The sequence below is a fragment of the Ceratotherium simum genome, chromosome 32 (genome assembly GCF_057802395.1).
Source record: "Ceratotherium simum simum isolate JZ-2026a chromosome 32, ASM5780239v1, whole genome shotgun sequence".
Classification (NCBI taxonomy): domain Eukaryota; kingdom Metazoa; phylum Chordata; class Mammalia; order Perissodactyla; family Rhinocerotidae; genus Ceratotherium; species Ceratotherium simum.
In genome coordinates this window covers 16,836,058-16,853,397 of record NC_141931.1, presented here as the reverse complement: position 1 = coordinate 16,853,397, position 17,340 = coordinate 16,836,058, and the positions used below count along the sequence as shown (strand labels likewise).

The 17,340-nt window shown below is 36.9% G+C and overlaps 1 protein-coding gene across 1 annotated transcript in view; it reads left to right on the top strand.

Annotated features, from left to right (window-relative positions):
- MRC1 (mannose receptor C-type 1) overlaps positions 1-17,340 on the top strand; it is an 89,209-nt gene that overhangs the window by 62,014 nt on the left and 9,855 nt on the right. Inside the window, exons 21-26 of the mRNA XM_004425326.3 lie at positions 305-419; positions 3,424-3,590; positions 6,850-6,952; positions 10,384-10,616; positions 12,757-12,922; positions 13,998-14,147. Coding sequence (XP_004425383.2) covers positions 305-419; positions 3,424-3,590; positions 6,850-6,952; positions 10,384-10,616; positions 12,757-12,922; positions 13,998-14,147 — 934 coding nt within the window. The remainder of the gene's footprint in view (positions 1-304; positions 420-3,423; positions 3,591-6,849; positions 6,953-10,383; positions 10,617-12,756; positions 12,923-13,997; positions 14,148-17,340) is intronic.

Below are 17,340 nucleotides of genomic sequence, written 5' to 3'. Positions count from 1 at the left end.
GTTAACTTTGCTTCCCTCATCACTTCAGAAAATTTAGGCAAGAATAGTTGGAGATTCCCATGTCAAATTCCCATCTCAAATTCTCAAAATCCAAGTAGTTGTACCCTTGGTCCAAAGGGAGAAAAAAAATTTTTGCAAAGAAAGTTTGTGTGTAAGAAAACTGACTTCATTTTTTAGATCTGTATTGGATTGTGAGAAAATTTATATTTAGCTCTAATCTTCATATATAATTTTTATATCTCTCACTAGTCTTTTCACCATTATCTTTAGTTAATCCCTGTGGTTTTCTTTCCTTCCATCCCAGTGTTTCAAAGTCTTTGGATCTGTTGAAGGAGAAAGGAAAAATTGGCAAGAGGCACGAAAAGCTTGCCTAGGATTTGGAGGAAATCTGGTATCCATAGGCAACGAAAAAGAACAAGGTATGCAGGCCATTGTGCAATCAACGATACATTTAAATACGTAACTTTTCCTATAAAATGGTAGAATATTGCTGATAGTAAATGATTTTGTGGTTTTCTGTAATAGAAACTAGGAAGGGGAAAAAAAAATCAAACACAGATTGAGAACCATTTTATTTAGTTGTAGGCACCATGTTGGGCATTTTACATATGAAGTACCTTTTCTGTTGTCATAGCAACTCTATAAAGCGGGTGTTTTTACCCCATTTTGTAAATGAGGAAATGGCGTTCAGAGAGCCTTGAGTCAAGGAGCTTGCTGTGTAAGCGGTAGGGTTGGGAATCAAACGGAGTCTATCCAGCTTAAATCCCATTCTATTTTCTCCAAACTCGTTTGCTCCCCAAAGAGGCAAAGAAGTGGAGTGGTTCTAGGAATAAAATGAAAAATTACTGGTTTCCCATTTAGTGCTTTTCTAATCATGTGATCGCATAACTTATAATGCAATAAAACTGATTTTTAAATGTGAACTTTGAACAAATTGAGAAAAAAAATCTGATAAAACAGAAAGATAGGCCAGAGCTTTGGAGGAGAGCATCAAAGGAGAAAACTCACCATATCCATAGAGCAGATTGTGAAATTCGTTATGTTGCTGTCAAAAGGAAGGCGCTTGACCACTTTTGCATGGTCTTTTTGGGCCCAGCTTATCTGACATAGATATTAGGTTAAATTTATAAATTGTGACTTTAAGGAGGATGTTGACCAACTGTAGGCAATTCGGATGAAAGTGACTAAGGGTTTGGAAGCCACAGCAAGTGGCACATGAGGGTTGTTTGAAAGACCCTCAGGTTTCACAGCCTGGAAAACAGAAGATGTGGACTTTGAAAGATCATCCTGTGTGACTCCAGAAGGAAGACCTAGAACCAATGTGTGGCGGTTACACGGAAATAGGTTTAGGCTCAAAATTCTATTTTTTGAGGTGCTGATTCTAGCAATGAGAAGTGGTTGGATGGGCTGCTTTGTGAATTTTCTGAAGGGCTGTGAAAATGCTTAAACTGGAAGGTACTCAAATGGATGCTATAGAATCACATATATTGACTGCTATGTAGTGTGGAAGATGCTAAATAAATGTTGGTCATACATGTGAATTGATGCAGACGTTGTGGGAGAGAGATGTGGTCTAGATAATTTCTAAGCTCCTTTTTGGTTCCAAGATTCTTTGACTTCTAAAATCATTTACTGGAAAATATAGTATGTCTCAAAAAATATAAGAAAGACACTAGAACCCCATATGGCACTCTCCCAAATGTTTATTTTACTCTGTAAGTGCCGCCATATGCTCTCGTGGAACACATTATACAAGAAATCAACCAAGCTTTCACTGAGAACCTTCACCCGTTCCACAACTCACCAGGCGCTGAAAGAAAAGGGTTAAACCATAGCACAGACACACACACACAACTTTAAGAATGTAATATTCACATTTGTCTAACTGGCCTACCACATTTTGGGTTTAGCTACCCAGCAGAGAAACACAATAATTGATTTCCTCTCTTAACCACAAAGTGCTGATTCCTGGCATAACAAAATTCGAACCTGGGTAATAGAGATGTGCAGAAGGAAACAATTTTCAGATAAAATAACATTATTCCTGGCAAAACAGGCACACGTTGTGAATTCTTATTGTGGTTGTTGGCAGAAAAAATGTCAGTGCTGAAATATTGGCAGGTAGAGCTTTTCCACATTTTGTTTCAAGTTGGGGATAGGGTAAAAGTTATGATCTTACTTAGGAAATAAAATAAAACCAAAATAAGTATCTACTCATGCTCTTTTCTCTCTGAAAAATATTGGAATTTTTTTTTTTTACCTTTAGTTAATTAAGAAATAAGCAAATCTCTTAGCAAGGTGGTCGCTGCCTCTTCTATGCTACAGAAGAGTAAGCACGTAGCAATGGCCCTTCTGTGGTATTGCTTGTTAATGAATAAACAGATAATCGTATTTCTGTGGGCTTCTTTCTGTTTTGCCTTTTCTATTAGTAACCCCAAGAGCTTAGTCATTCGGTTACCTGTTTGCATTCAGGAGTCATGTTTAAGCATAAATGTTTGGAAATTGTCGTTCTATCGAGTTGGTGCTCATTCACTTAAGCATCCATGTCTCCTGGCAGGTGAAGTTGCTGGCTGCAGAAGGCAGCTGCTATGGTGTGGGAGGCATGGGGATGGGCTACCGAAGAGAGGATGGGGCATGTGCACGTTGAAGTCTTTTACAGCTTCCGGATATTTGCCACCATCTTCTCTGTCACAGAACTGATAAGGAAGCAAGAGGCCAGATTGGCTCTATATTCTCTGAATTTCTCCAGATCTTCTCTCTTCACGATGTGCACATTTAGCATCAGGATCCCTCCTGGGTCTAAGCACCCTCGGTGGACTGCCACTGACCCCTAGGATTTGGCCGCCCCGGAGGAATCCCAAATCTTTTGGTTTGGCAGTCGAAGGTAGTGATAATTTGACAGCCTAATGCTTCTTGTTTTGATGAATGGTTTTCATTTTCGGAAATTTTCTGCATTAAGAGCCCTTTCTGCTCACTGCTTTTTATAATCAGATTGTCTTCTTCATAGAATCAGGATAGTCGCTAACTCATAGGATGACTGTGCATGAACTAGAATAATGTACCTCTGTAGGCAGTAACCGCCCAGATCGGGGTGTACAAAATGAAGAGTGGGGCATGATATAGACTTCAGCCTCCCTAGTCCCAGTGCCCCAGTGCCCTTGGGCAGGGCATAATCTGTGTAACTATCTGCAGGGGCCCGGGTAAAACCTAGATTTTTATTGTGCAAAACTTTTTAAAGTCCAAAGCTGAAGCAATAACACAATGCTAAAGGTAGAATGTATTTGCTTTCATGGTAAGTGCTTTTAAATAAATAATGAAGACATTAATCACATGCTTGGTGTTTTTAAATTAATGTACTCTGAATATTTTCTGTATTTTATTTTCCCCCAAAGTTTAAAATTATCTTGTGAAACTTTCTTTCAGCATTTCTTACCTATCAGATGAAGGACTCCACTTTTAACGCCTGGACTGGGCTGAATGATGTCAACTCGGAGCACACGTTCCTTTGGACGGATGGGCGAGGAGTTCGTTACACAAACTGGGGGAAAGGTTACCCTGGTGGAAGAAGGAGCAGTCTTTCTTATGAAGATGTAAATATCACTTTCAGGGCACCTCTCTGTACATTGTCAGCTTGCTGAAAGTCATCATATGAGTGATTCATCTTCTGTGAAGAATCTACCGGAGTACTCCTTGATCTGATTCATCCTTGCAGATTTTAACTGTTTCAGACTGAGCTGAGCTGGCCTTGAAGGGAGGGGTGTAAATTCAGTTATGAACTCTTCAGCTTGGGGGGGCAGATGGTAGTGGTCATGAAGGATGGGGAAAGTCAGCTCCAATGTGGGCCTATGTTGTGGTGAGGGTGTATATTTGAACCCAGAGTTATCAACTTTCTTTGCATCAGCTGCTCCTAAACTCTTGAAGCTGTTGTAGTACCCGGGGTATTTGTCTGGAACTCCCTCTAAAGATATCATCGTCATCATCATCATCATTATTGAGCTACCACTCGTAGAGTGCTTACTATGTGCCAAACACTGTGCTAAGTGCTTTTGTACATTAACCCGAGACAGACGATTGCTTCTTTATTTTACTACTTTTAATCTTATGTCATTGAACAGTCAACCAATCGATGTTAAACACCATACGAGGCATTCAGAAAAACATGAAGCAATGTAAGATTTTGTTCTTACCTTAAAGTAGCTTACACTTAAACTAGACCACAAGTCTTCTATAAGAAAGAAGACAGTAAAGAAATGGAAGTGCAGGCCTGATGGCTTAGTGGTTAAATTTGCATGCTCCGCTTTAGCAGCCCAGGTTTCGCGGGTTTGGATCCTGGGAGTGGACCCACATGCCACTCATCAAGCCATGCCATGGTGGCATCCCATATACAAAAATAAAGGAAGATTGGCACAGATGTTAGCTCTGTGCTAATATCTGTGCCAATCTTCTTCACCGAAAGAAATGGAAGAAGATAATGACAGGATCAGCTATGATAGTAATTAGGAGGAAAGTAACTTACTACGGGGTAGAGTGATCTAATTGATCAACATATATCTATGGAGCCCTTCATTTGGTGGAGAGTAGGAATATGAAAAAGAATCACCTGTGAGACTTTTTCTCAAGAAGTTTGAAACCGAATGATCAGGGGAACTTGCTAAGAGGATGGGGAAGGGCTTGGTAAGTGGACAAGGAAAATAAAGCCTTCAAGTAAAAGGCAGAAGATGGGTTTGGGCAGGAGTAAATGGCTTTGAATGTAGCAGGGATTTTATGCAGAAAAGAGATAGGAGTTGGCTTTGAAAGGTGGGAAGCAGAATTTAGAGAAATTTAGATGCCCTCTGGAAGAGTTTGGACTTTGTCAGATGGGCAGCGAAAAAAGGTTTGAGCAGAAAAATGATCTGATCAAAATGGCAACTTTATAACCATTAATTTGGTAGCTACATGCAGAGTGGATACATTTTGGTGTTGCGTAACTGATTTTCTGTGGAGAAATTATGTGAATCCTCATTATATAAATGAGGGCTGAAAACTTACTGAAGAAGTTAAAGTAGAGTGGAGTGAGGTGGAGTTTGCAGTTTTGTGTAAGGCAAAAAAAATTCATTATTGCACAAGTTTTTCGCTTTTAGAACATAAAGAAAGGTGGAAACAGCAGAAGCAAACAAAATCTGTAATCTCACTCTCCAGAAAAAAACCACTGTTAATTTTTTGTTGATTTTATTCCTGGACTTTTTCTTAGTGTGTGTAACAATATAAAGTTTATATTTTGCAAAAATGGAATCGAAACACACATACTGTGTTGTTACAATTTCAGGACTTGAAACATGGAGAGGATTAAATACAGTTTGATAAAGATAGTGGGAGAGAACGTTTCATATGCATTTCGGGGTGGAAACATGCTTGTTGCATACAGGTTTTCTGGAATAGAGCAGAGACTCTGAGCCAGGATAATGGGAGATAAGAATAGCCAAGAAGGGAGATGGGGATTAGTGGAGGATCTGTGACATGTAGGATTGGGAGTTCCTGATAGTTGAGGCTCATGGGACAATGCGACTGGAGGCAGGGAGGTTGGGAAGACAACAGTAGCATAGGGCAAGCTGTGATAGCTGGGGATCAGGGAATGGAATAAAGCTGTGTTTCCCAACCATAACAACATTATTAAGGATTGGGGTCTTCCCATCTTTCTGCTCTGCATCCCTGACATGCTGGCTCAGCCCTTCATTATTGCATGATAGAGAAGTTCTAGGTGTTACATGCCTTCAAGACAATACCCAATCTTCTCTTCTTTTGTGGCTCTTTATCAACAAGAAACCTTTTCTGAGGGACACTCCTGCCCCCAGCACACTTCGCATTCCTTGCTTATTGAGAAGCTCCTTGAGAAATTGTTAATCTCATCTATTATGTAGAGAATTTATAATGATGGTAGCACAATCAAAATTAAAGTTATATAGCACAGCGGTTTGAGTTTAGACAAGAAGCCTGAATGCCTGGGATTTGAATCCTAACTGTCATATATCAGCTGTGTAACCTTGGGAAAGTAATTTAACTTCTCTGTGCTCAGTTCTCTCATCTATAAAATGGGCATAATCATAGCACCAACCTCATAGGATGAGTATTAGTCTAAATTAATTAGTACACGTATAGTACTAATTTCGAATACTATGAGTGTATTAGATTATTAGAACCAATAGGTTAGAAAATCCCAACCATGATATAATCAATGTAATCTATCCAATCTGTCCAGTGACACTGGATGAAAACTGTGGCAGGTACAAGTTTCATGATTTTTTGCTCACTTTTGGCTTGTAAATATCCTGTGGAAGCTTGAAATTGCAAACACATTTACAACAAAATAATAGAATATTTTTCCAGCCCTGGCATACTCTCCTATGAGATTACAAATAAAATGTGAAACTTTGTCCTAGCAATTTGCTCTGAATCTATAGTAATACTTATATAAATTAAATTAGCAATGAAATCTATAGATTTTACTTATTTCTGGGTTTGTATCATGGGAATTTATGTGGAGAAGATATTGTATTCTCCTGGTCTATTTGGTTCCTAAATTTTTATGGCGATTAATAAAATTTCTAATAGCAAAATTTCTCAGACTTATCTCCAAAATTCATCCAAATCTGTTTGGGTTTCAAAAAGGTAGAATGAATTCAGTATGAGGGATCCACATGGAAAGTAGATGCAGTTGCATAGAATGTAAAGATAAATTGAACATATTGTAAATGGATTCGGATGATCTTAAAATTTGGAGATAGGGATGAAGGGTTTTTTTGGCTTATTAATGAACTGATTTAAATAATTATTGATTCACACTTTTTTTTTCCTTTCTCCATAAATATACAGGCTGACTGTGTTGTTATTATTGGAGGGAAATCAAAGGACGCAGGAAAATGGATGGATGACACCTGTGACAGTAAGCGAGGCTATATATGCCAGACACCTTCTGGTAAGTTCTACCAAACCTCACCTGCCTGTAAGAGCTAGAGATTTTTAATATTTTTAAAAAAATTACCTTCTCCTTAATTTTACTGTGAACCTTAAACTGCTTTAAAAATATGAGGTCTTATAAAAAAATGATCATTCCCTTGTGCATCAACAGGTTTGTCTGACTCGCACTTTAATCCGTGTATGACTGTGACAGACGAAAGGGTGTTATTTTTATAATTTATTCATGAATGTGCCCCCTCACCCATTAACAGAAAGTTTGGTGCAGATTAAACTTGAAGTTTAATCTGAAGGAACTCTTTCTAATTTTGTTAGAAATTTGGGATGTTTGCCTACCTGTACCTTTAAAAAAATGTCAGAGTAGGAGTACCTTAGTTCAATTTGCATACTTTGAGAATCATTGGCACAAAACATCATATATGCCTCCTTATTTCTTCTGTATTCTGTGTCTTTAAAAATGTAGATATCTGATTTGTGTTCCTTGTTTCATCTTAGGAAGGCTGACTATGGTTAAATGAAAATAAAACAGAGTTACTCCGAATCAAGATTATGGTTGTATGCATTTTAGTTTCTAGTGAAACTGGAATAAAAATGTCTAGCGACACAAGAAGAAGGTCAGAAATTAAAAGATAGATTAAAATCAAGATGAGGGTCGAGAGTGGGGTGCGTGCTGTCATCCTGAGTACAGCTCTTAGAGGATGAGTTTGGGTTAGAAGGTACTTATTCTCCCAGATCTAACAGATTTTTCTACAGTTTCTGGCGAACCAGAGAAAAAATGCCAATTCATGACAATGATTGAAAATCACTTAAGATATTTTTAGATGATTTGAAAAGTACCACAGAAATTCTAACCTTCTATTAATCCAAAAGCTTGAGCAGGCCATGTCACTTTTCTCTCTGTACTTTGCCCCATAGCACTGGAATCTTAGGCCACCAGTCACGCCAAAGGATGCCTTCTGTGCCTTTGTCCTTTGGGCAAGGGAGGGAGGCTCCTTCCAGGAGCGAATGACAATTCACAAGCTTATATAAAATCTTTTTTTTAAATACAAACATAAGTGATATAATATTTGTGACCAATAAAAAATAGTTTGGCGGCCGGCCCAGTGGCGCAAGCGGTTAAGTGTGTGTGCTCCGCTGTGGCAGCCTGGGGTTTGCCGGTTCGGATCCCAGGCGTGCACTGACGCACCGCTTGGCAAGCCATGCTGTGGCGGCGTGCCATATAAAGTGGAAGAAGATGGGCACGGATGTTAGCCCAGGGCCAGTCTTCCTCAGCAAAAAAAAAAAAAAGAAGAAGAGGATTGGCAGATGTTAGCTCAGGGCTGATCCTCCTCACAAAAAAAAAAAAAATAGTTTGAAGATTTTTAATGACTTAGGCTTAAGAAAAGGTTCCCAGTGTTAAAGTGAAAAAAGACAGAACATAAAATTTTATAGACTATCAATTATGCGAAAAACACTATGAACCCCCTTTAAGAAAAATACGAACAAAAAAGACTAAAGAAATGCATCAAAATAGAAATAGTGGTTATCTTTGGATAGTGGAATTAAGGGCAACTTTAGTTCCTTCATTGTATTGCTGTATTTTCATGCATTTTTCAAAACCTTTCTCTCTCTCTCTCTCTCTCTCTCTATATATATAGATAGATAAATAGATAGATATATATATACACACACACACACATATATATATCAATATATATGAATAAAAACCACTATTTAAAAAAATACATAACACGTTTTTTGTGGAAATTTCAGAAAATACGGAAAAGCATAAGGAAGAGAAAAAAATTACCCATAATCTAACCACTTGAAAATAACCTCTCAATATTTTAGTTTTTCCCTATGTTTTTTCTATGAATGTTTTAATAAACAAGCAAAATGGACAGATGAGCTCAGTTTCCTAATTGCATATAGCCTTCCGTGAAACATTTTTGTTTACCTCTGCCACAAGCCTCATTTGCCACTTTTAGTGGCCCCCAAATTTCCCAACGCTATTAAGATAAACCCAGATCTCTTCAAGCTGGGAACTGATGAGATTGTTCAGTTCCTACCGGCTGTGACTGTTAGGATCCTGGCCTGGGTGTCTTGATTTAATGATATTCTCCCAACACAAGGTGGCAGCAACAGCAGAAGAAAGGGGAAGATGGCCTGGCTTGTCGAAAAGAGATTGCTGCCTCACCAGGCGAAATCAAAAGTGTGGCATTTACGTAGCGACAGAACAAAGCAGATGGTGGGTTAGGTTGGTATACAGTGGAACAAGTCAGACAATTGGCCAAGACAAAATCGGTAGGCAAGGATATCTAGAGCCCTAGACCAGGAGTTGGAAAACTTCTTCTGTAAGAGACAGATTGTAAATGTTGTAGGCTTTGCGGGCCATATGGTCTCTGTTGCAACCACTCAACTCTGCTGTGATCATAGACAAGCAAGTATATACAAACAAACAAGCGTGGATGTGTTCCAATAAAACTTTATTTATAGACGCAAATTTGAATTTCATATAATGTTTACATGTCACCAAATGTTATTCATCTTTGATTTTTTTTTTCAACCATTTAAAAGCCATTCTTAGCTCATGGGCTACAGAAGCAGACAACAGGCCAGATTTCATGCTCTGGCTGTCCTTGGCTGACCTCTTCCCTAGGGCATCAGCCAAGACATGTAGAAACAAGCTCTTTTTTTGGGTCTTGACAGTGAGTGGCTCAGAGTATGGGTGGACCTCAAACAATGATTAGAAACTGGTGCTAGGAGATTAAGGAGGAAAGATCAGAAAGCCAGAGTGACTGGCTTACAAGGGCTCCACCCCTGAGTCAGTTTGGATAAGATATGGGGGGGCTGGGTGGAAGGCACAGGAAATCATCAGTAAAAGTAAAGTTTGGTCCTTGAGATCAAGGTTTAATGAACCAGGGACGGGGGTACGGCTTCATTTGAGAACTTAAACCAGTCTCTTGAAGAGGCATTACTCACAGGTAGAGTCAAATAGATGCAAATTCATGCATAGAGTGGAATAGATGGGGAAGAGAGAAGAAGACTATCCTTGATCTTGAAATGGGACCAATATGGAAAACTAAAGATTAGTAATGACAGGATGATAGATGTTCTTAATTTATGGGATTCAGCTGTGGCATTTTTTTCATCCAGATACTAGATCTCATTGAATTTGTAAGCCCTTTTGTTTTTTTAGTTCAGAAACTTGATCATATATTTGTTGTATTATTCTAAATAGAGTTTGGAAATTATTTAATTTAATCAGGCATACCGATTGAAAAATAGAGCTTTATTTTCCGGTGCAAAATGGCTCATGCAAATATTTTTAACACTTGATGGTTTGGATTTGTGCTATTCTGATTGTTTTTATGATGTAGGAGATAGTAGTCATGTACTGATGGCACTTAACGTTTATTGATAATGCTAATGAAAATAATCTTTTTATTCCAGACCCTTCCTTGCCTAATTCTCCAGCAACAATTCCAACAGATGGCTTTATTAAATATGGTCAAAGTAGCTATTCACTCATGAAATTAAAGTTACAGTGGCACGAAGCAGAGGATTATTGCAAGCTTCACTCTTCTGCTATTGCTAGCATTCTAGATCCCTATAGCAATGCATTTGCTTGGATGCAAATGCAGACATTTAATGAACCTGTGTGGATTGGCCTGAACAGTAACTTGGTAAGACACTGGACACACGCGTGACTTGATGTGATTGATAAATTGTGATTGAATATGATTCCCTTTATGTTCATTCTGTTAAGCACTTGTTATATATAAGAAACTGTGCTGGGCAATGTGAGTGATACCAATATGAACAAGACCCACTCTTTCAAAGATCCAATACCTTCAAGGAACTAGCAAGCTAGTGATGTATGTCAGAAATCCAACCAAGACTATCTAACTTGTATTAACTCTCACATTGCTTTTGAATGTTTGAATTCTGCATCTAAATCGTTTTATTACTAACTTATTTCTTTCTAGTGTCATGATTACAACCACGCCATGGGAATTAAGGAAGCAAGTCAGGGCATGGTTCCTGGGTGATGAGGTTACTTTTTATTTGTTGTGGCAAAGCCATTCTAGAGTTATCGATCCTGAAGTTGTGGAGCTACCACCTATGTGTGAGAAATTTCATTTCAGTCAATTCCCCATATTCCATAACAGAGAGAAAGGAGAGTTGGCAGAGAATGGGGTGGAGTGAGGGATGAGGCATTGAACTAAGAGTGGTGATAGAGGAGTTGCCAAAATATTCCTAAAATGAGTCTTCTCTGATGCCCTGAGATCCTTCTATCCTCCATCCATCCGTCTAGCTAGTCAACAAACAAAATTCCTAGTAGAAGAAATAGAGATGACAACAAGTAATTAAGAGACAATACAAGAAGTGTCAAAGAGAGGAATATACAAAATGCTACAAGAGGAGAGAGAAGGGATCAGTTGTGCCCCGGGGGAGGATCAAGAGGGCTTCTCAGAGAAAGTCAAACTTTATAGAGGTCATCTAGGATGGTGGAACATAAGGAAGGCGCACCAAGAAGAGGGAAAAGGATAGAAGAGGATAAAACTGGAAAGTATGTTGGTGTCAGATTTTAGAGCTTCTAATGCCATGATGCAGAGATGGATATTCATACTTCATACAATGAGTATTTCCTCAGTAGGGAAGTGAATATTTAAAAGTAAGTAATTCTATAATGATTTCTGTGATTAAACTTAGGCAAGACATTTTTATGTCTGTTAACTCTATTTTCAGTAATTAATTTACTTGATAATTCATTCATTTTTTTTCTCACCAACATGGTCACAATTCTCTTATGAGTTTAAAATAGGCTTTCATTTATTTTTAGAAAGATTAAATAGCTTTCCACTATATCAACATTTATAATGAAAATAGTACTATTATCTTCCTTACATCTATGGAGTTAATGATCATGTAAGCGTTATTTGGTTAAACATGATAGAATACTACAAAATTCTAACTTGAGATGTCATGCTTTTGATTTTGTCATTAAATCTTTGGTAATTTCTTGGTAAATTAAATAATGCAGTTAAAAAGGGGACAATGATTTGAAATGTTTAAGAATTCAGTTATCTCTGATTAGTGTCATATACCATCTGTTCTTAGGCATTACCTGTAAAATCTCTTCTAGACGGTTAAAAAGATGCTATTGATAAGTAATATTTTTGATGTTATCAATTAATTTGTATGTGACCATAAATGTGTTTGACTAAATTTCGTAAGAAATTGTGTGCAAATTGAAAAAACAGTCAACTTTTTAAAAACTGCCATCATGGTTAATTATAGTTGAAAGATCACCTAACTGGAAGGCAAGACACCTATGCTTCTCTGTTATCTACCCCTGTGACCTTATCTCAGTTATTTGTCACTGATACTGTTTCAACAGCCAAACAGTGAGAAGATCAGAGATTAGTGTTTCCCTCAGAGGTCCATGAGTTCAATGAAAATTACTTAATTTTTATTATCATTTCAATGACAATATAATAAATATTTCTTTTGTTCTGAAGGTGAAACTTCTCTTTTGCACTGAAAGACTGCAAATAGAGTTTCATAGAATGAGACATAGATTTTTAAGTCAGAGTTTTTCAAATTAGATTCCAAGGATATATTCAAAGAGATCTCCAAGAAAGCCTGCATTTACTGAATTTGAGTTGGTAGAAATGATTTCTAATGTTCTTTTTATTCCCAAACATTGAAGATTCTTTATCAAATCACAGTCTTAAATATAGTTTTTAATGCTCACTTGGTTCTTTCGGTATTTTCTAAATGAAGCTAGGCTCCATGCTAATGGTTGTTTTGCTCTTGCAGACGAATAATGAATACGTTTGGACTGATAAATGGAGGGTGAGGTACACTAATTGGGCTGCTGATGAGCCCAGACTGAAATCAGCGTGCGTTTATCTGGATCTTGATGGCTACTGGAAGACAGCGAATTGCAATGAAAGTTTTTATATTCTCTGCAAAAGATCAGATGGTAATTGAATACACAAAAACAATCAGGGGATTTGAAACGTTCTCAATAAGCTAATACATACCACTGTTGATATTATTAAACAGTAACATATCTTGGGTAGCTTAAGAATAAGGTAAAACATATTCCTTCCCCTAACAAAAGATGGACTTGGTAATAACAAATACACATAGATCAAAATAAAGGATATAGAGGGCTGGCCCTGTGGCTTAGCGGTTAAGTGCGTGCGCTCCGCTGCTATCGGCCCGGATTCGGATCCCAGGCGCGCACCAACGCACGGCTTCTCCGGCCATGCTGAGGCCGTGTCCCACTTACAGCAACTAGAAGGATGTGCAGCTATGACATACAACTATCTACTGGGGCTTTGGCGGAAAAATAAATAAATAAATAAAAATTATTAAAAAAAAAAATAAAGGATATAGAAATTTTTTTTCATTGCTAGAGTTTATTTGTTCTTTATGAATTTTTGAAATTTTTATTACTAAGATTATCCTCTGAATCTATGATGTCAGATTCCCCAGGAAATTATGATTACTTTTGATGTCGACAGCACATCTATAGATGTATGTAGATTCATCAGACTCAGTGATATTACAGTGATACAGTCTTAGAGTACAGTGCTAGAATAGAACAGTGGTACAGTACTAGAATTCTAACTATAGCATTTAGTTATATCACAGGTGTCAGTCATAGCTAAGAAGGGTTTATAGGGGCTTAGGATACAGAAAAGGAAAAGAGTGCCTTAAAGGGGAACTCCCTTTGCAAATTATTTTTGGGTGACTTTTTCGGGGGAACTTATTAACATCTTTGTAGGAACTGCAGATCTACATTCTTAATTATGAGTGTGATTGATTGCCACTATACCATGGTGCATTCTATTGAAATATATTTAAAATGGAAAAAAATGATAAAGTAAAAAGAAAATGCAACAATAAAAATGGCGGATCCAAATGATTACCATTAGAACCTTTTTTTCATAATGATAGGTGATGAAATTTTCCTGAACTGCTGCTGTATTATTCTATGTACTTCAGAAAATTCAGGTTTTAGCTTATTTTAAATGTCTTTTTCTTAACAGAAATCCCTGCTACTGAACCTCCACAACTGCCTGGCAGATGCCCTGAGTCAGAGCACACAGCCTGGATTCCTTTCCACGGTCACTGCTACTATATCGAGTCTTCATATACAAGGAACTGGGGTCAAGCTTCTCTGGAATGTCTCCGTATGGGTAAGTGCCACATTTACTGTAAGAAAATCCCACAATTGTCTATTCTGAATTACCATGATAGTAATAACACTGTACATTAAAGACATAAGGAATGTAAAAATAACTGTTTATTTTTCTTAATAATTTATATTGTACAGAATGGTCAACATCATGTCCCCCAAATGTAATTTCTAACATTATAGCCTCAAAATCTTAAAGAATTCCACCAGAAAACAATGATTTGCTGAACAAGTCTTTCTTTCTTTCTGCCCTATTATTCTCAATTGTTAGGATTCTTATTCTCTGTTATCCAGAGTGTTGTGTTCACCTCTTGTTACTGGTAAGCTCAGGTTTCAGAAGTCTCCAGGAACCACTTTGCTTTACCATTAATAGAAAAGCACTTGGATCTGGTTATCTTATTTGTGAAGACACATAAAACTCAAATAGACATGACATAGATGGATAATATCCCCCCTGAAATAAAACTGTCAAATAAAGTTAATTTTTCAGGGTACATTTAAACATCCACTTAATTAAATCCCACTGAATATTTTACTGAATTATTTTTTTACTAAATTTTGATTATGCCCTAATTCAGGGTTCTTCATCCAATAGTCGTGTGCAATGGTTGTATCCTCATTTCCTTCAGGCTCATTCAAAAGTCAGCCTTGAGTTTTGATTTTTTCTTTTTACTTTAATGTATATCTTTTCTTAAGCTTTATTGAAATAATGACAAATAAAATCATAATATATTTAAAGTGTACAACATGATGATTTGCTATACGTATATGTTGTGAAAGGACTCCTACCATCAAGTAAATTAACACACATCACATCACATATTTACCTTTTCTTTTTTGGTAAGAACACTTAAGTTCCACTCTCTTAGCAAATTTCAATTATGGCAATATGGTGTTATCAACTATAGTCACCATGTTATACATTAGATCCTCAGAGCTTATTCATCTTAGAGCTAAAAGTTTGTACCCTTTTACCAACCTCTCCCTATTTCCCCGAAAACTCAGCTCCTGGCAATTACCATTCTACTCTGTTTCTGTGCCTTCAACATTTTTTTAAAAAATTTCACGTATAAGTGAGGCCATGCACTAGTTGTCTGTCTCTGTCTGGCTTATTTCCTTAGAATAGTGCCCTCTAGGTGAATTGGTGTTGTCACAAATGGCATGATTTCCCTCTTTTTAAGGCTGAATAATATTCCATTGTATCTATATATATTTTCTTTATCCTTTCATCTGTCGATGGACGCTTAGGTTGTTTCCAGGTCTTGGCTATTGTGAATAATGCTTCAGTGAACATGGGAGTAGTGATTTCTTTTTGAGATAGTGATTTCATTTCCTTTGGATATATACCCAGATGTGAAATTGCTGGATCATATGGTAGTTCTATTTTTAATTTCTTGAAGAACCTCCATACTATCTCCCTCCATACTAATGTACAGTTTACATTCACGTCAACAGTGCACAAGGGTTCCCTTTTCTCCCCATCCTTGTCAGCATTTGTCATCTCTCTTTATGATAATAGCCAGCCTAACGAGCGTGAGGTGATATCTCATTGTGATTTAATTTGTATTTCCCTGATGGTTACTGATGCTGAGCACTTTTTCATGTACTTATTAGCCATTTGTAAGTCTTCTTTGGAAAAAAAAATGTCTATTCAGGTCCTTTGCCCATTTTTAAATTGGGTTATTTGTTTTTTTGATATTGATTTGTGAGTGCCTTACATATTTTGGATATTGAACCCCTATGAGAATATGTGGTTTGCAAATGTTTTCTCCTATTCTGCCTTTTCATTTTATAGATGGTTTTCTTTGCTATTCAGAAGCTTTTTAGTTTGATGTAGTCCCGTGTGTTTATTTTTGCTTTTGTTGCCTTTGCTTATGGTGTCAAATCCAAAAAATCATTGCCAAGACCAATCTCAGAGAGTTTGTCCCCTATGTTTTCTTCTAGGAGATTTATGGTTTCAGGTCTTACATTCAAGTCTTTAATCATTTTGAGTTGATTTTTCTGTATAGTGTAAGATAGGGGTTCAGTTTTCTCAGTGCCATTTATTGAAGAAACTATCCTTTCACTTTGTATATTCTTGGCTCCTTTGTTGAAATTAATTGACCATATACATGTGGGTTTATTTCTGGGCTCTTTCTTCTGTTCCATTGATCTATGTGTCTGTTTATATGCCAGTAATATACTGCTTTGATTAGTAAAGCTTTGTAAAATAGTTTGAAATCAGGAAACGTGATGCCTCTAGCTTTGTTCTTTCTCAAGGTTGCTTTGGCTATTCAGGGTCTTTTGTCGTTCCATTCAAATTTTAGGATTGTTTGTTCTATTTCTGTGAAAAATGTCACTGGAATTTTGTTAGGGATTGCGTTGAATATGTAGATTGCTTTGCATAGTATGGATATTTTAACAATATTAATTCGTTCAATCTGTGAGCATGGAATATCTTTCCATTTATTTGCGTCTTCAATTCTTTCGTCAATGTTTCATCATTTTCAGTATACAGGTCTTTTACCTCCTTTGTTAAATTTATTCCTAAGTATTTTACTCCTTTTAATGCTATTGTAAATGGGATTGTTTTCTTAATCTCTTGCTGATAGTTTGTTGTTAGTATATAGAAACACAACTGATTTTTGTATGTTGATTTTGTATCCTGCAAATGTACTGAATTCATTTCTTAGTTCTCACTGTTTTTTAGTGAACTTTAGAGTTTTCTATAGGTAATATCATGTCATCTGCAAACAGAGACGGTTTTACTTCTTTCTTTTTGACTTGGATGCTTTTTTTTTTTGTCTAATTGCTCTGGCTAGGACTTCAAGTTCTATGTTGAATAAAAGTGGTGAGAATTGGCATCCTTGTCTTGTTCCTGGTCTTAGAGGAAGAGCTTTGCACTTTTCACCATTGGGTATGATGTTAGCTGTGGGCTTGTAATTTATGGCCTTTATTATGTTGAGGTACAGTGATTTCTTTTTGGTACTTTTTTATTTTTTCTATCTCTTTGTTGAAATGCTTACTTTGTTCCTGCATTGCTTTCCTTACCTCACTGAGCATCTTTATAACTGTTATTTTGAACTTTCTATTGGGTAAATCACTTATCTCTATTACATGAAGGTAGGTTTGGAAATTTATCTTGTTCTTTTGTTTGGAACTTATTTCCTTTTTTCTTCATTTTCCTTGACTCTCTGTGTTGGTTTCTGCACATT